General features: G+C 43.3%; 1 protein-coding gene across 1 annotated transcript in view; it reads right to left on the minus strand.

Moving 5' to 3' along the window:
* tex11 (testis expressed 11) overlaps positions 1 to 19,972 on the minus strand; it is a 245,081-nt gene that overhangs the window by 186,732 nt on the left and 38,377 nt on the right. The window contains exons 2-4 of the mRNA XM_068046993.1: positions 19,402 to 19,486; positions 14,347 to 14,426; positions 11,939 to 12,019 (exon numbers count right to left, since the gene is read on the minus strand). Coding sequence (XP_067903094.1) covers positions 11,939 to 12,019 — 81 coding nt within the window. The 5' untranslated portion in view covers positions 14,347 to 14,426; positions 19,402 to 19,486. The remainder of the gene's footprint in view (positions 1 to 11,938; positions 12,020 to 14,346; positions 14,427 to 19,401; positions 19,487 to 19,972) is intronic.

Raw genomic sequence — 19,972 nt, forward strand, 5'->3', positions numbered from 1 at the left:
TTCCTAAAAATATTATTCATGGCATCGCTTAGGTGATAAGATGCTGCACCTCCATCTTGTAGATTTAGCATTCGTTGCTCTCAGTGGTGAGTTGACACGCTGCACAGGCGATGTTGTGCTTGTTGCTCCTGGTGTTTTAAGAGTCGTGCTTGCTGTTGCTAATGTTGTGTCATTTGCTGGTGACGTTGTTAATGTCTCGCTGAATAGTGATATTTCCAGTGTTGTTAATGGTCTTCTCTGTTTTTCCAGCTCAGCTTTAGCTCGAATGTGGATTCTGTTCCTTCTCATTTGGATACCGGTTTCAGTCTCAAAGATGTATGACCACCAACAACATTTGCTGGGCTCCAGGTTTTCATGACTAGATCCTGTACATGTACAGTTTATCCTTTCAACAGCTCAGGTAGGGATTTAGCATGCTTGTTGAACTGTTGCTCTCCTCTACCTGTGCTTCAGTGAGTTGTTGTCTCACTTCCTCCTGGTCACTTGGAGGATGTTTTGCTCAGCAGAGTAATCTTATATTTTCTTCCATTCAACAGCTCTGCAGGTGTTTTCATGTAAGCCTTGAGAGGTGTGGATCAAGATCTCCTCAATTGCGACTCAGTCCTTGATGCGAGTACCCTCAACCACATTCCACAGCATGCTACCCACCACGACCTCAACACAACCCCAGCCCGACATGAGATCGAAAAGGCCATCCGACAGCTAAAATAAAATAAGGCTGCCGGCGTTTGAAATTCCCACCAAAATTCTAAAATACGGTGGAGAGGCACTCTCGCCACAAATATATGGTCTTATATCCCTCATCTGGAAGGAGGAGAGCATGCCAGGAGTTCTCCAAGAAGCTGTAATTGTGATCATCTTCAAAAAAGGCGACAAGACCAACTGCACTAACTACAGAGGGCTCTCCCTGCTGTCCGCCACAGGGAAGGTCATCGCAAGAGTCCTTCTCAACCACCTCCTCCCCAATGCTGAAGAGCTCCTACCGGAATCACAATATGGATTCCGTCCATCAAATGGCACAGTGGACATGATCTTCACAGCAAGAACGCCAAGAAAAATGTAAGGAGCGGCAGCAACCTTTATACATGGCCTTCTTTGACCTCACAAAGGCCTTCGACTCTAACAACCGGGAGGGATTATGGAACATCCTCCTCAAATTTGGCTGCCTGGAGAAATTTGTCACCATCCTCTGCCGTGCTGCACGACAACATGCAAGCTGTAACCCTTGCCAACAGATCTGCCACTGACCCAATCCGAGTACAAACAGGCATCAAGCAAGGATATCATCACACCGAAGCTCTTTTTCATCTTCCTTGCCGCAACACTCCACCTTATTTCCATGAAACTCCCTGAAGGAGCAGATCTACTCTGCAGGACAAGTGGGAAACTATTAAACCTACATTACCTCCAGTCCAGAACCAATGTCACCCCAACCTCTGTCATCAAGCTGCAGTACGCTGACGACGCTTGTGTATGCACACACTCAGAGGCCAAGCTTCAAACCCTCATTGATGCATTCACGGAGACGTATGAAAGAATGGGCCTTAAGCTAAACATCCGGAAGACAAAGATCCTCTAACCAGCCAGCTCCCACAGCGCAACACTGCCCCCCGACTATCAAGATCCACAGCAAACCACTGGACAACATGGATCACTTCTCACATCTCAGCAAAGGCAGACATCGACAACGGAACGCAGCATCGCCTCCAGTGTGCCAGCACAGCCTTCAGTCATCGGAGGAAAAGAGTGTTTGACGACAAAGACTTCAAATCTGGCACCAAGCCCAAGATCTACAGGGCCACAGTGTTACCTGCCCTCCTGTATGTGTCAGAAACATGGACACTGTACAGCAGACATCTCAAAGCCCTGGAGAGATATCACCAGCGGTACCTCTGTAAGATCCTGCAAATTCAGTGGCAGGACAGGCGCTCCAATATCAGTGTCCTCTCTCACGCCAACATCCCCAGTATCAAGACACTGGTCATGGCTACTCAGTTACATTGGGCCAGCCACATCGTCCACATGCCTGACACAAGACTCCCAAAACAAGCTTTCTACTCCGAGCTCCGTCACGGCAAGAGGCTACCAGGAGGGCAGAGGAAAATGCTACAAGGATGTCCTTAAAGACTCCCTGAAAAAATGTGACATCTCCACTGATTCATGGGAACCTATTGCCTGAGACCGCCCAAAATGGAGAAGAAGCATCTGTGAAGGTGCCAGCCAGTTCGAACAATGTCGACATGCCCATGCAAGACCAAGTGCAAACAGCGGAAGGAGAGTTCGGAAACTCAAGTATCCCATTCACTCGCCTCACCAAACACCACCTGCCCCACCTGTGGCAGACTGTGCTGATCCAGAATTGGACTACTCAGTCACATAAGGACCCACAACCCTGGAGTGGAAGAAAGCAGTCCCTCAGGAACGAGGATGACTAAGAAGAGTAAGTGATCGGAGTGACAATAAGGCCACGTTTGGATCTTCCTTCGGCTCTTGGCATTTTAACACAGAGACCCAGGGTATTGCTCTGGGGACATGGGTTTGAATCCCACCACAGCAGAAAATGGAATTTGAATTCAATTAATAAATCTGGAATTTAAAGCTAGTCTGATGATGGTTCTGAAACCATTGTCGATTGTTGCAAAAACCCATCTGGTTAACTAATGTCCTTGAGGGAAGGAAATCTGTTGTCCTTACCTGATCTGGCCTACATGTGACTCCAGACCCTTGGTTGACTCTTACATGCCCTCTGAAATGTCCTAGCAAGCCACTCAGTTGCATGTTGCACACCACTTGGAGGAAGCACTGAGGGTGGCAAGGGCACAGAATGTACTCTGGGTGGGGGACTTCAATGTCCATCACCAAGAATGGCTCAGTAGCACCACTACTGATCGAGGTGGCTGAGTCATAAAGGACATAGCTGCTAGACTGGGTATGCGGCAGGTGGTGAGAGAACCAACAAGAGGGCAAAACATACTTGACCTTGTCCTCACCAATCTGCCTGCCGCAGATGCATCTGTCCTTGACAATACTGGTAGGAGTGACCAACGCACAGATGTTGTGGAGATGAAATCCCACCTTCACATTGAGGATACCCTCCATCGTGTTGTGTGGCACTACCATCATGCTAAATGGGATAGATTACAAGCAGATCTAGCAATGCAAAACTGGGAATTCATGAAGCGCTGCAGGCCATCAGCAGCAGCAGAACTGTACTCAACCACAATCTGCAACCTCATGGCCCGGCATATCCCCCACTCTACCATTACCATCAAGCCAGAAGACAACCCTGGTTTAATGAAGAGTGCAGGATGGCATGCCAGGAGCAGCACCAGGCATACTTCAAAATGAGCTGTCAACCTGGTGAAGCTACAACACAGGACTACTTGCGTACCAAACTGCCGAAGCAGCATGCGATAGACAGAGCTAAGCGATCCCATAACCAATGGATCAGAGCGAAGCTCTGCAGTCCTGCCACATCCAGCCGTGAATGGTGGTGGACAATCAGGCAACTAACTGGAGGAGTTGGCTCCACAAATATCCCCAACCTCAATGATGGGGGAGTCCAGCACATCAGTGCGAAAGATAAGGCTGAAGCATTTGCAACAATCTTCAGCCAGAACTGCCGAGCTGAATGATCCATCTCAGCCTCCTCCTGAAGTCCCCAGCATCACAGATGCCAGACTTCAGCCAATTCAATTCACTCCGCGTGATATCAAGAAACGACTGAAGGCAATGGACACTGCAAAGGCTCTGGGCCCTGATAATATTCCGGTAATAGTACTGAAGACCTGTGCTCCAGAACTTGCTGTGCCCCTAGCCAAGCTGTTCCAGTACAGCTACAGCACTGGCATCTACCCAGCAATGTGGAAAATTGCCCAGGTATGTCCTGCACACAAAAAGCAGGACAAGTCCAACCCGGCCAATTACCACCCCAGCAGTCTACTCTCAATCATCAGTAAAGCGATGGAAGGTGTCATCAACAGTACCATCAAGTGGCACTTGCTCAGCAATAACCTGCTCAATAACGCTCAGCCTGGGTTCTGCCAGGGCCACTCAGCTGCCGACCTCATTACAGCCTTGGTTCAAACATGGATATAAGAGTTGAACCCCAGAGGTAAGGTGAGAGTGACTGCCCTTGACAGCAAGGCAGCATTTGACCGAGTATGGCATCAGGGAGCCCTAGCAAAACTGAAGTCAATGGGAGTTAGGGAGAAAACTCTCTGCTAGTTGGAGTCATACCTAGCTCAAAGGAAGATGGTTGTGGTCGTTGGAGGTCAATCGTCTGAGCTCCAGGACATCACTGCAGGCGTTCATCAGGGTAGTGTCCTAGGTCCAACTATCTTCAGCTGCTTCATCAATGACCTTCCTTCAATCATAAGGTCAGAATGTTCGCTGATGATTGCACAATGTTCAGCACCATTCGCAACTCCTCAGATACTGAAGCAGTCCGTGTAGAAATGCAGCAAGACCTGGACAATATCCAGGCTTGGGCTGATATGTGGCAAGTAACATTCGTGCCACACAAGTGCCAGTCAATGACCATCTCCAACAAGAGAGAATCTAACCATCTCCCCATGACATTCAATGGCATTGACTGACACCCCATTCACAAACATTCACTCCCTCCACCACCGACGCACAGTGGCAGCAGTGTGTAACATCTACAAGGTGCACTGCAGCAACGCACCAAGGCTCCTTAGACAGCACCTTCCAAACCCGTGACCTCTACCAAATAGAAGAACAAGAGCAGCAAATGCATGGGAACACCACCACCTACAACCTCCCCTCCAAGTCACACAACATCCTGACTTGGAACTATATCGCCGTTCCTTCATTGTCGCTGGGTCAAAATCCTGGAACTCCCTTTCTAACAGCACTGTGGGTGTACCTACCTCAATGGACTGCAGCGGTTCAAGAAGGCAGCTCACCACCACTTTCTCAAGGGCAATTAGGGATGGGCAATAAATGCTGACCCAGCCAGTGATGCCCACATCCCACGAATAAATAAAAAAACATTTCGTACGGGTTCTTTTGACCATCTAGACGTGTTTTTCTCTAAACCTGTGTCCCCGTAGGTAGTGTGATGATGAGGTGATGGTGTTGAACCCATACTGGTCAGTGAATTCCTTAAATTCTCTGGATGTGAATTGGGTGCCATCATCACATATTAATCTTTCAGGAATCCCTTGCTCAGCGAATAGAGCTCATACTGCTGAGATGATTGTTGTGGCTTTCAAGTCTTTCACCTTCCGGATAAAAGGAAACTTTGAGTAGAAGTCTGCAACTATGAGATACCATTCTTAATTATGTGTGAATAAATTGGCTCCTACAGTATGCCGTGGTCTGGGTGGTACTTCAGCAGCTATCATCTCCTCTTTTTGCTATGTGTTTCTGTACTTCTGGCATACATTGCATTATGACACCATATTTTCTATGTCTTTGTATATGCCAATCCAGTACACAGCTGATCTGGCTCTGAGCTTACACTTTGGGTATGATTATTCTGGATCCAGCTAGCAGAACACCATCTTCTAGTGAGATGTCATCTCTAATAGACCAGTACTGCTGTATTGCTGGCTGCGTTTACTGTATCTTATCAGGCCATCCCTGGATCACTTGCTGAGACAGCATCTGTAACTTTTCGCCTTTGCTGGTCTCATCTCTAACTTGACTAAGTTTCGGTGGTGTTACATTTGCTCGATGATGCATCTTTATACCAAGATCTTCTATCTCGTGTTTCTCCTGTGGCAACAACCAATTTAGGTTATCTGCCAGCACCATTTCTCTACCTGGCTTGTATTTCAGAGTGAAATCGTAACTCTGAAGCCTTAAGAGTAACCTTTGCAGTCTTGCTGGTGCTTTACATAGATTTTTCTTGTAGATCTGCTCCAGTGGACAGTGATCACTCTCCACTATGAACTTCCTCCCATAGAGATAGGTATGGAACTTCTCACATCCATACACGAATGCCAAAAAGTCTCTTTCTATGTTGGCATTTCTTGTCGCAACTGATGTTAGAGCTTTGGATGCAAATCTATTGGCTTTTCTTCGTGTACCAGGACTGCTCCCAGTCCTTTTGTGGAAGCATCTACTTGCAGAATGACCGGTTTCTTTCTGCTGTAGTATGGCAGACTTGGCTCCTTGCAGATTACCTTTTGGAGTTTGCTGACACTCCTGTCATGTGACTCTGACCACTGGTACTCTACGTCTTCTTTTCACAACTCCCGCAGGTTTGCTGTGTATTCAGACTCGTGCGGTATGAAGGGGCTCATGTATTGGATCAAGCTAAGGAAACTTCTCAAGTCTGTCTTATCTCTTGGGGCGTGCATCCCAGAAATGGCTGAGATTCTTTCAGGACTCAGCTTGGCTTCATCAGGTGTGTACACCATTCCGAAGAACTGGCATTCTCTCACTTTCACAATGCATTTGTCTGCATTTATCTTGATCCCAGCTTTCCTGGTTCTCTCCATGGCTTCATGTAGACGGTTGTCATGATCTTTTCCATCGACACCATATATCTGGGTATCACCTGCTCTGCCGACTGCTCCTTTGCATCCCCTGAATGTCTTGTCTACTTTCTGTTGGAACACATCCTGGCTCATTTTAAGGCCAAAAGGTAAACGCAGGAACTTGTACCGTCCAATGGGTGTATTGAACGTTGTCAACAGTGAAGATACAGCATCATCAGCTTCCCAATTCATAGTGGCCTGCAGCTGTGCATTCATTCCAGTCCCAGCTGACATTTCGCTTTGCGTTTTCACACAATTCACTCGGTTTTTCTTTTTCTTTCTCTCTCTCTGGCCCTAATTTGGGACAATTTTTTTCCAATCTAATTCAGCAATAAATTTATTTAAAATGTTTTGGGTTTACTCACAGACACTTGTTGCCACCATATTATGTCTCCTGGTTGTTTTCTGGTTCCCATATGTTAGAAATAATCACACCTAGACTTGGAAAGACTGGAGTCTTTGTTTATTCCATTCAGCTTCCATGAACCCTGGTATCGGACTGCCCCAGAGTGGTGTCTTGTTACATGTCACATGACTCTCCCATGCCACCGTGAATGAGCCAGCCCCACCCCAGAACAATTACACATAATGATTAGTTCCTAGATAATTAGTTCCTAGCACTTTACAGATGGTATAACAATATATAACACATGGCTACATTTTGTCTTACACAAATTATAGACAATGACCCAGGTCTGCCTCTCTAGGAAAAGCCCAGAAATCTCAGTGCAACTTAAGAGAGGAGGAGACCTTTTCTCATGGTATCTCTGCCCCTTTATGCTGTTCATAGCAACTGGAAACTGAGTGTTCGCCAGGCAATATGGACAGTTTAGTCAGTTAAGCCTTTCTTCATAAAATCCATCATCATCCTGATCACTCAAACCCTTTCTAATACATCTGTATCCTTCCTGCAGTAGGATGACCAAAACTGCATGCCATACTGCAAAACTAGTCTGCAATGTAAGTGTAATTCAGTCTGACTTGCAATTCAACCACGACAAGTATTGCTCCAGATGGAGTGCCAGCAGCATGTTAGCATCATTGAAACAAAATGGCAGCAGCCTTTTCCATTCAGCAAAGCAAAATTTAACTGTAGTTCATCCGAAGAGGGGTAGTTTAAAGGCCACCTGATAGAGGAAGGGAGGTGGAGGAAGAAATATGAAAACAATTTAGGGAAATGAGTCAAAAACAGAATAACAAATCATGGGCATTTCAACTACCCCGCAATTAATTGGCTAAAGAAGCAGGCAAAGGGGATAAGGGAATGGAGTTCCTACAATGTACACAGGGCTTCTTTCTAACCCAGTATATAAGAAGCCCAATAAGGGAAGATTTGCTACGGGGTCAGGAGAAGTGTTTTCCCCTAGCCCTCCGAGCTAATGTGCTTCCCTCCCCACAATTGAAACCACTGCACTCAGAACCTCCCTGTAATCACTGACCCACCCATCCCTACTCAGTGATCATCGACCCTCCTGCGACCCCCAGTCTCTCTCCAACTCCCCCCATGATCACTCCGCCCGACCCCCCAATCCACACTCTTCTCACCCTCTCCCACCACCCCCTGCCCCCTTGCAATCTCTACCCCAAGGAACAAGAAACTTACTTGCTCCTAGGCTGAAGAATGAGGAATAAACCAGAGTAAATGAAAGCAATAAAAGGAGGGGAACATTTAGTCAAAAAACACCGTTATACACTTTAAGATAATGATTGAGAAAGGACATAAGCATGACAAAAGACTCGGGTAATAGATTGGAGGAAAGCTGATTTTGAGAGACTGAGAATAAAACTTGGCAAAATAAAATGGATAACAATATTGGCAAACAATGTTGCAGAACAGAAACGGGAAACATTTAAAACAGTGCTCAACAAAGCCCAGAAAAAACATATTCTGCTAAAAAAAAAAGAACAAACTAAACACTAATGAGACACCATAGATGAATAAAGACATAAGGGGAAAACTGAGGGTAAGGAAAGAGGCATACACTAGGTACATGGACAGCAAGGGAATGTATGATGAGGAAGAATATGAAGAGTTTCCGAGAGAATTCAAAAAAAAAATTCGGAAGGCAAAAGGGAACTACAAAATGAAATTATCAAGGAATATGAAACAAAATAGTTAAATATTATACAGGTACATGAATAAAAAAGGAAAGTTGGGATGGAATAGGGCCAATAAGGGATGGACAGGATAAAATCACAGACAACAACTGTGAAATGGCAGAAATATTAATTACTTTCCTTCAGTATTTACAAGGGAGACAGGTCAGGTGGACGTGACATTGGAAGATGAGATTAGAAATGATATAACCACAGTTAAAATAAAAAAGAGAAGCAATATTAAATAAACTAATCAAACTTATAGAAGGATTGTGGCTGCATATTTTAAAAGAATCTGAAGAGGTAGCAGAGGCAATATTACACATATTTAATAACTTGTTAGCAATAGGTGCACTGCCAGAGGACTTCTGATAGTTAATGTTATACCTGTATTTAAGAGAGATAGAACATATCCAGGGAATTATAGACCAGTCAGCTTAACATTAATGGTAAGCAAAACAACTGAATCCGTACCAAAGAAGAAAATAGAAAGACCCATCTAGAAACCAATAATATAATAATGAATAGACAACATGGATTTCAAAAAGAAAAATTTTGCTTGACCAACCTCATTGAATTCTTTGAAGAGGTAACAGAGAAAGTACACAAAAGCAATGCAGTAGATGCAATTGGCCTTTGATAAGGTGCCACATAATAGGTGAATGAATAAGGTCAGAGGATATGGAGTCAAGGGACCAGTACAAGAACGGATAGCTAGCTGGCTGCAAGACAGAAACTAGAGAGTAGAGGAAAAGGGTAGTTATTCAAAGTGGCAGGAGGTGGAAAGTGAGGTCCCACAAGAATCAGTGCCGGGACCACTGTTCAAAATTCAAATTAACAATTTAGACTTTGGAATCAAAAACACAATTTCTAAATTTGCAGATGATACCAAATTGGAGTTGGGTGGTGGGGGTGGGGGGGGTTGGGTGGTGCGGTGGAGACAAGACTGAGAAAGACTGCAACAAATTAGAAGAAAACATTAATAAACTTTCAGAATGGACATATGAATGAATTTCAGCACTGAGTGTATTACAAGTATCACAGAGGTATTACATTTTGGTAAGAAAAATAAGGTAGTCACATGTTACTTGGAAAATAAGAATTTAACTGGGGTGGAGGAGCAAAGGGTTCTGGGAGTACAGATACATAAATCACTAAAAGTAGTGACACAGGTTAGCAAGGCCACTGAAAAAAGGAAACTAAGGTCTAGGTTTCATTTCTAGAGGGATAGAATTGAAAAGTTCAGAAGTAATGCTAGACTTATATCAAACCTTGGTTAGACCACACATGGGAATACTGTGTACGGTGCTGGTTGCCATATAGTAAAAAGGATTTAAAGACACTAGAAAGAGTGCAGAAACAATTTACAAGGATGATACCAGAAATGTGAGGTTATAACAATGAGGAAAGGATGAACCAGCTGGATCTATTTTTCTCCTGAAAACAGAAGGCTGAGGGGTGACCTAATAGAGGTCTTTGACACAATAGATATTAAGAGAATGCTTCTACTAATGGGGAAGGGCAAAACTAGAGGCCATCAATATAAAGTCATCATCAAGAAATCAAATAGGGAATTCAGAAAAAACTTCCTGACAGTGGACAGAAGGTGGAACTCACTACAACAGAATGACTAAGGTGAATAGTACAGATGCACTTAAGGGAAAGCATGAGAGAGAAAGGAAGTGGACTATGCTGATGTGGTTAGATGAGGAAGGATAGGAGGTTTAAGTAGAGTATAAATGCTGGCATGGACTGGTTGGGCTGTGTGGCCTGTTTCTATGCTGTAGATTCTATGTAACTCCATATGGAATGTTATATTTTCAGAGGTCAACACTGCAGTCACTGCGATACCACAACCCAAAGATTTCTGCCAAAATCCAGTGATCAATCATACTGAAGACAATTCACATTATCTTGCCTTTGCGCTATTGGTTTGGTCACAAAATCCAAAACAACCCTACTATAGTGTTATAACTTCTGGTATATTGTTACAGCTGCTTTAAGAATCTCCTCACCAAATTCAGGCAAAAAAAACTGGAAGTGACAAGAACACAGTGCACAGTAAAAACATAAAAAATAAGCACAGGAGTAAGCCATTCAGCCTCTCAAGCCTGCTTCACCATTCAATAAGACCATGGATGATCTTCTACCTCAAATGCACCTTCCCGCATTATCCCCATATCTCTTAATGCCTTTAATACCCAAAATCTATCGATCTCAAAGGCTGAGCATCCACAGCTCTCTGGGGTAGAGAATTCCAAAGATTCACAACCCATTTCAGCTAAGAAATTACTCCTTATCTCAGTCCTATGTGGCCGACCCCTTATTCTGAGACTCTGGCCCCTAGTTCTAGACTCTGCAGTGAGGGGAAACATCCTCCTAGCATCTACCCTAACAAGTCCCTTAAGAATTTTCCGTGTTTCAATTAGATCACTTCTCATTCTTCTAAACTGTAGGGAACATAGTCCTAATATATTCAATCTTTCCTCATAGGACAATCGTCTCATCCCAGAAATCAGTCTAGTGAAGCTTTGTTGCACTCCCTCTAAGGCAAGTGTATCCTTCCTTAGGTAAGGAGACCAAAACTGTACGCAGTACTCCAGGTGTGGTTTCACCAAGCCTTGTATAATTGTAGTAAGACTTATTTACTCTTACACTCAATTTCTTTGGAATAAAGTCCAACAAGCTATTTGCCTTCCTAATTGCTTGCTGTACCTGCATGTTAACTTTCTGTGTTTCATGTACAAGGACACCCAGGTACCTCTGAATACCAACATGTCCCAGTCTCTCACCATTGAAAAAATATTCAACTTTTCTATTTTTCCTACCAAAGTAACTTCACACTTCCCCATATTCCTATCTGCCATGATCTTGCCCATTCACTCAACCTATCTATATCCCTTTGCATCCTCTTCGCAACCTCCTCAAAGCTTCTTTTCTCACCCAAATTTGCATAGTCAGCAAACATGGATACGTTACATAAGGGGTCTGAGTGTGTCATTGAAATGGATTGTAAATAGCTGAGGTCTGAGCACTGATCCTTGCTATACCTTGCTAATTACAGCTTACCAACCAGCCTGTTGATTCCTGATCTGTTTTCTGTCCATTAACCAATCCTCAACTCATGCTAATATATTACCCCCAATCCCATGAGCCCATAAGCAAAGCAAACTATAAGACATTGAGGCTCTATGTCACTCCTTTAGCATATTACGACAAAATATAAACCTCAAGAGACATTGCAAGCATAAAGTATTAATTGAATGGCTGCATTAAGTTAAACAAAGAATCCAATTAAACTTAGGAAACAGTTTATGATAAAAGTAAAGTACTGTCGCAGCCAAGTCCAGAAATCCATCTGCCAGTAAAGGCTTCCTACAATCCAACCAGCTTCGTCCAGTTTTTGTGAACATCTGCAACAGAAAGTAGTAATGCTTCACAATGTAACCTATCCACAGATGAAATGTACTTCTTACAGAACCATGTGTGAATACACAGTGGTTGATTTTTAACTGTGGCCGCCTGGAGTAAATGAGTCACTAACAGCCGGAAAATGACATCAATTTACTTAGTGCCCCAAATATGCAAAGGCTCTGGCCACAGTTAACTTGGTTGGGGCCTTTGGATAAACAGCAAGAAAGCCTTCCTGCTCAAGTGGGAGGCCATTTTTAATGTGTAAATTTGGGTCCCATGACGTAGGTAGGAACTCCTTTACAATTTTGCGATACAATCGGGCAAAACACGTGACATATGCATTTTACCCATTTAATCAGCATTGAGCAACCCAATGTTCCTTCTGGTCCCACAAAAGTTATTAGCCCACTGCGGGCCCATGCACGGCACTCTGGCAATCACATTGCCCCTCTCCAGAGACAGGTTACCATACAGCTCCAGGTAGGGACTGGCCAACGTCCCACTCTCCCCTATCAGCAAGATGCATCAAAATTGGCAAACAGAGCCCTCTGGATCTATGGATGAGAGCCCTGGACACCAAATGGGCATGGTCTTCATAGCAGAAACAACAGGCTCTGTCCATCAACCACCTGTTGACTACCCATTTTGCCCCAAATGTTAAAATTGGCCTTGTTATTTATGCACTTGTCACTTAAGTGTACAGATTATCAAAACCCAAAAATGTCAAGCCGGCATTTCTTCAGGAAGTTGCAATAGTCATTGTATATACCCATTAATATAAAATTGTCAATAATAAGGTCCTGCATGGGAGATTGATCAAGATGGTAAGAGCCCATGGGATCCAAGGCAACTTAGCAAATTGGATCCAAAATTGGCTTAGTAGCAGGAGGAAGAGGGTGATGGTCGAGGGTTGTTTTTGCAATTGGAAGCCTGTGACCAGTGATGTACCACAGGGATTGGTGCTGGGAGCCTTGCTGTTTGTAGCGTACATTAATGATTTAGACGTGAATATAAGAGGTATGATCAGTAAGTTCGCAGATGACATGAAAATTGGTGGTGTCGTAAACAGTGAGGAGCAAAGCCTTAGATTACAGGGCGATATAGATGGGTTGGTAGGATGGGGAGAGCAGTGGCAAATGAAATTTAATCCTGAGAAGTGTGAGGTGATGCATTTTGGGAGGACTAACAAGGCAAGGGAATATACAATGGATGGTAAGACCCTAAGAAGTACAGAGGGACCTTGGTGTACTTGTCCATAGATCACTGAAGGCAGCAGCACAGGTAGATAAGGTGGTTAGGAAGGCATATGGGATACTTGCCTTTATTAGCTGAGGCATAGAATATGTGAGCAGGGAGGTTATGATGGAGCTGTATAACACGCTAGTTAGACCACAGCTGCAGTACTGTGTACAGTTCTGGTCGCAACACTATAGGAAGGAGGTAATTGCACTGGAGAGGCTGCAGAGGAGATTCACTGGGATGTTGCCTGGGCTGGAGCATTTCAGCTATGAAGAGAGACTGGATAAGCGAGGGTTGTTTTCCTTAGAGCAGAGATGGATGAGGGGGGACCTGATTGAGATATACTAAATTATGAGGGGCAGAGATAGGGTAGATAGGAAGAAAGTTTTTCCCTTAGCAGAGGTGTAAATAACCAGAGGGCATAGATTTAAGGTAAGGGGCAGGAGGTTTCGAGGCGATTTGAGGAAAAAGAATTTCACCCAGAGGGTGGTTGGAATCTGGAACACACTGCCTGAAGGGGTGGTGGAGGCAGGAACCCTCACAACATTTAAGAAGTATTTAGATGAGGACTTGAAATGCCTTAGCATACAAGGCTATGGGCCAGGTGCTGGAGAATGGGATTAGCATAGATAGGTGCTTGATGGCCAGCGTGGACACGATGGACCAAAGGGCCTGTGCTGTATAACTCTATGACATAATTGCCCCTAATGGCACAGAAAAGTAACTTCTTTGACCAAAATTTAATTATGCTGATTCAAACAACATCCTCTGATAAAGTGATTTTAAAAGTTAATACAATTAACTTTTCAATTAATCAGTTATTTTATTTATATGAAAATTAAAAATAAGCACTTACTTGCATTTTCATATCTCTCAGAAAAAGTTCGAAGTGCTTCATGTACAATTAATTCCTATGAAGTGCAGTAACAGTTTTGCAATAAAGATAGCAGGATACGCATACCAGATTTAATAAATGGTAGTAAAATAAGTGATCAGCCCCAAAATTACTGCCTAGTGAGACATGCATCTACTTTGTCTGTCAAAAGACCTTACCTATAATCTGTCAAATACTACATCTCAAACTCACCAGTATTTGTCTTTGCAGTGTTACTTCAGTGGGATCAGCATAGTCACAAAGGCAGACCAGCTTGCATGCCACATGACGCACTGAAAGTTAAAGGATTCACAAACATGTTAGTTTCTATACACTAAAGCTTTTTCAGTTTTGGGACTTAATCCATTTTCAGTTTCTGATAAGACTGCACTGGTATTGCATAAATGTTACTACTCGGATCTGTTTACCTGCATCACATCATCACCATATTCATGCATATTGTGCATAGTCCTTCGTGTGAATGAACTCTAAATTGGCTCTGATTCTCAGAGTCCAGATTGAGCTCAAAGAGGGGTTTTCTGGAATCAAAGCTCTAAATATGCACTTGTTGCCAACTTCAGAAAATATTACATCATAAGTAACAGAATTACTTACTCTGATCTCCATGTAGAGTAAAACCACCTTGCCACACTGAGATTTACCTCAGCTGTGGTTCATACGTTGTTTGCACTAAAACAATACACAGAATGCCATCTGGGAGCAGAGCCTCAGGTGAGACCTACATAGAATCATTACAGCACAGAAGGAAGCCATTCGGCCCATCATGCCTGTGCCAGCTCTCTAAGAGCAACTCTGCAGTCCCACTCTCCCATCTTTTCCCGAGCCCTGCAAATTATTTTCTCTTCAGATAATTGTCCAATTCCCTTTTGAAAGCCTCAAATGAATCTGCCTCCACCACACTCTCAGGCAGTGCATTCCAGATCGTAACCGCTCGCTGCGTAAACATTTTCTTTCATGTCGCCTTTGGTTCTTTTGCCATTCACCTTAAATCCTCTGGTTCTCGACCCTTCCACCAATGAGAAATGTTTCTCCCTGTTTACTCTGTCCAGACCCTTCATGATTTTGAGCACATCTATCAAATCATCTTTCAATCTTCCATTCTCTAAGGAGAACGGCACCCAGCTTCTCCAATCTATCCAAGTAACTGAAGTTCCTCAATCCTGGATCCATTCTTGTAAATCTTTTCTGCATCCTCTCTAACGCCTTCACATCCTTCCTAAAGTGTGGTGCCCAGAATTGGACACAATATTCCAGTTGAGGCCTGAACGGTGTTTTAGAAAGGCCCATCATAACTTCCTTGCTTTTGTACACTATTCCCCTATTTATAAAGCCCAGGATCCCATGTACCTCATTAATGGCTTTATCAACTTGCCCTGCCACTTTCAACAGTTTTTGCACATATACCCCAAGGTCCCCCTGCTCCTGCAAGCCCTTTAGAATTGTATCCTTTATTTTATATTCCCTCTCCTCGTTCTTCTTATCAAAATGTATTACTTCACTCTTCTCTGCATTAAATTTCATCTGCCTATGTCATCCCATTCCAGCCTGTCTGTGTCCTCTTGTAGTCTATCACTATCCTCCTCACAGTTCACAATACTTCCAAGTTTTGTGTCATCCGTAAATTTTGAAATTGTGCTCTGCATACCAAGCCTAGGTCATTTGTACAGATGAAGAAAAGCAGTAGTCCTAACACCAATCCCTGAGGAACCCCACTGTGTACCTTCCTCCAGTCTGAAAAACAATTGCTCACCACTACTCGGTTTCCTGTCACTCAGCCTACTTCGTGTCCATGCTGCTACTGTCCCTTTTATTCCACGGGCTTTAACTTTGCTGACAAGCTTGCTATGTGGCATTTTATCAAATCCTTTTGGAAGTTCATGTACACCACATCAACAGCAGAACCCTCAACAACCCTCTGTTACCTCATCAAAAAAACTCAAGCAGGTTAGCTAAGCACAATTTGTCCTTAACAAATCCATACTGGCTTTCCTTAATTAATTCACGTTGGTCCAAGTGACTTAATTTTGTCCCAGATTACAGTTTCTAAAAGCTTTCCATCACCGAGATTAAACTGACTGGCTTGTAATTGCTGGGCTTATCCTAACACCTTTTTTTGAACAAGGGTGCAACATTTGTAATTCTCCAGTCCTCTGGCACCACCTCTGTATCTAAAGAGGATTAGAAGATTATGGCCAGTGCTTGCGCAATTTCCTCCCTTACTTCCCTCAGTATCCTCAGATACAACTGATCCAGTCTTGGTGCCTTAGCAACTTTTCAGTACAGCCAGCCTTTCTAATAACTCTTCTTTGATCAATTTTCAGCCCATCCAGTATCTCAATGACAGATGGAAAGTGCTCATTTAGTACCTCATTCATGCCCTCTGCCTCTATGCCTAAATCTCTTTTTTGGTCCCTAATTGACTCTATTCCTCCTTTTACCACTCTTTTACTATTTATATGCCTATAGAAGACTTTGGATTCCGTTTTATGTTAGCTGCCAGTCTCTTCTCATACTCTCCCTTTAGTTTAGTTGAGAGATACAGCACTGAAACAGGCCCTTTGGCCCACCGAGTCTGTGCCGACCATCAACCACCCATTTTATACTAATCCTACACTAATTTCATATTCTTACCACATCCCCACCTGTCCCTATATTTCCCTACCACCTACCTATACTAGGGGCAATTTATAATGGCCAATTAACCTATCAACCAGCAAGTCTTTGGCATGTGGGAGGAAACCGGAGCACCTGGAGGAAACCCACGCAGACACAGGGAGAAGTTGCAAACTCCACACAGGCAGTACCCAGAATTGAACCCGGGTCGCTGGAGCTGTGAGACTGCGGTGCTAACCACTGCGCCACTGTGCCGCCTCTTTGCTTCTCAATTATTTTTTCACTTCTGCTCTGAACTTCCTATATTTAGCCTGATTCTTACTTGTATAATCAAACTGAAAGCTATCATACGCACCATTTTTTCTGCTTCATCTTTCTCTCTATTTTGTCTTTCAGGGAGTTCTGGCTTTGTTTGTCCTACCTATCTCCCTTGTGAGAATGTACCTCGCCTCTACCCAAACCATCTTTAAAGGCAGACCATTGTTTCATTATAGTTTTGCCTGCCAATCTTTGGTTCCAACTTATCTGGAACAGATCCAGTCTCATCCCATTGAAATTGGCTGACCTCCAATTAATTATTTTTACTCTGAATTGTTCTTTGTCCTTTTCCGTAGCTAACATATACCTTATAGAACTATGAGCACTTTCTCCTAAATGCTCCTCTACTGACATTTGATCCACTTGAAGCACCTCATTCTCTAGAACCAGATCCAGCAATGCCTCCTTCATCGTTTAACCAAAAACATACTGATGTAGAAAATTTTCATGAACACACTTCAGAAACTCTTCCCCCTCTGCCTTCACAGAAGATCAGCCATGATGTCATTGAATAGTAGAGCAGGCTGGAGGGGCTGAATGGCCTACTCCTGCTCCTATTTCTTACGTTCACACTATTACTATCCCAGCCTATATTAGGATAATTAAAGTCCCCCATTAAAACTACTTTCTAATTCTTGCACCTCTGTAATTTTCTTGCAAATTTGCTCCTCTATAGTTTTCCCACTAGTTGGTGGCCTATAGAATACACCCAGAAATGTAACAGTCCTCCATTGTTTCTTAGCTCTAACCAAATAGATTCTGTCCTTGACCCTTCTAGGATAGTTTCTCTTTCCAGCACTTGAATATTACCCTTAAACAATACTGCCACCCTTCTTCCTTTCTTCCCTATCTTTCCTGAAAACCTTATATCCAGTAATATTTAGTACCCACTCCTGATGCTGGATTTTGTGCGGCCGTCGAGGGTGGGAATGGTGGTGGTGTGGGGGGTGGGTGAATCACAGTGCAGCCATCAGCCCAGAAATCTGGCGTCATGACGCTGTTTCCAGATTTTGTCAGTGGCAGGAAGGCACAATGGCGTCACTCTCACCACAATGCAATGAGAACCTATTTGAAATTGATGAGATGCTGATTTAAATGTATCTAAATATCATTATCAGTGATTTAATGAGCGATGACTGATTCTGTAAACAGCAGGTGGCACTGACATGTCTCCGGTTTCTCGACTAGTGAAACCTGGCAGCAAAAAGGTGAGAGGGCACAATGACATGATGGTTAGGCAGCTTTGAGCGCTACTACAAAGGGGAAGAAGTGGCCTTTGTGGAAGGGCATTGCTGCAGGCTCTGCAAAGGGGTCCGGGGGCTATGCAAAGGGGTCGAAAAATATGTTTTGGGAGGGGGGGGGGAGCGTGGGAGGTCACTATGGGGTAGGCAAACTGCTGTGTGATGATTCTGTGTGATCACACAGCTGGAACAGGATGTAGGCCATCATCAAGGTTGGGATCTGAGGTCCATGAGCGACTACACTGACAGATGTGGTACATCCTCAGGTACCAAGGCAGGAGGCCAGACGGGTACAGCTATATGCCAAGGAAGCAACAGACAACCTCACAACGACCCGTTTACAGCCATCCTGGTGCTCATTCATAGACAATGAAATAAAGGCTCACCTTAAAGCATGAACTCCTTTCCATTGTGATCCCTGTCTTGCAAGCAGACGCAATGTACACCAGTGCCCATGGGACAGCATATGTCAACAAAGGCTCTCATCATTTTGGAATGTTAATGAGGGTTGTGGTCACATTAGCACAGCCCGTAGGGGGAAGGTGAGGTCTACATCTCACAACTGATTTAACTGCTATTTCATTGCACTGGCAGTAAAAATTTACTGCTATTATAAAGCCTTGTTAGAATTTGTAAAAAGACAAATACTGCCCAAGTACAGCTGAACAGCCATTTTTCCATTTCCACACAGGTAAGTCAATGTTAAAAATTACAAGACAGAAAATCAGCCCATGACTAAAAATATTTCTAAAGTGGCCTACAAGTGCAGTGTACGAGAAGAGCAATACATTGAAGAGTTAGAACACATGTTGGAGTTCACAATATATCTCACAAAAAGCTCCTGATTTCCACCAGTATACTCATATGCGTCCATTCAAAGTGCTTCCATAGGAAGCAAAGGAAAATTAGAATATATAAATCAAATTTTCCGAACATTGAGGTACAAAGCAATTGGCATACAGCAAGGACCTGGCCAACAGGCCACAATTTGGTCAGGTAGTTATATACTAAAAAGAAAAGAAAAATTAAAGGGAAATGGAGAAATAAATAATTAGAAATTCAAACAATTACTCACATTTTGTCCTTTGTTCATCATTAATTGAGGATTCTAGCCTTTTGGTTACTGCCCAGTTCCACAAATTAATGGCATACTCTTCAACCTTTATTACAGGAAAAAAAATGGCATCATGACTTTGTACTGTCTGAACTTGCATCCTAGCCATCTCTGCCAGTATTCATAGCAACATTAAGTTGACAATTACAGTGGTTCTAGAAAACTACTTCGACAAATGAATCAATCAATATTTTAAAATCTTCTTTCAAAAAAGAATTCTGTGAACACAGGAAATTGATAATTCAGTCTTTCCGCTCAAAGAAAGACATGGTCCAAGACTTGAGTTATAACTCTAATGTATGCCACATAACCATACCATAACATTCAGAATGTATGCACGTAATTAGATCTATTCCCGCCACCAATAATTGATTTAATTGCTGCTTCACTACACTGGCATTAAACCTACAGCAGAATTTCAAAAAGGCACAAATATGCTGTCCAAGTGCAACTGTACAGCTGGTCTTTCATTTCCCTATGTCTAGAAGTTGGTGCTTGTTACACTATAATAGAAAATGCTGGAAATACTCAG

The sequence above is a fragment of the Heterodontus francisci genome, chromosome 15, assembly GCF_036365525.1.
Source record: "Heterodontus francisci isolate sHetFra1 chromosome 15, sHetFra1.hap1, whole genome shotgun sequence".
NCBI classification, from domain to species: Eukaryota; Metazoa; Chordata; class Chondrichthyes; order Heterodontiformes; family Heterodontidae; genus Heterodontus; species Heterodontus francisci.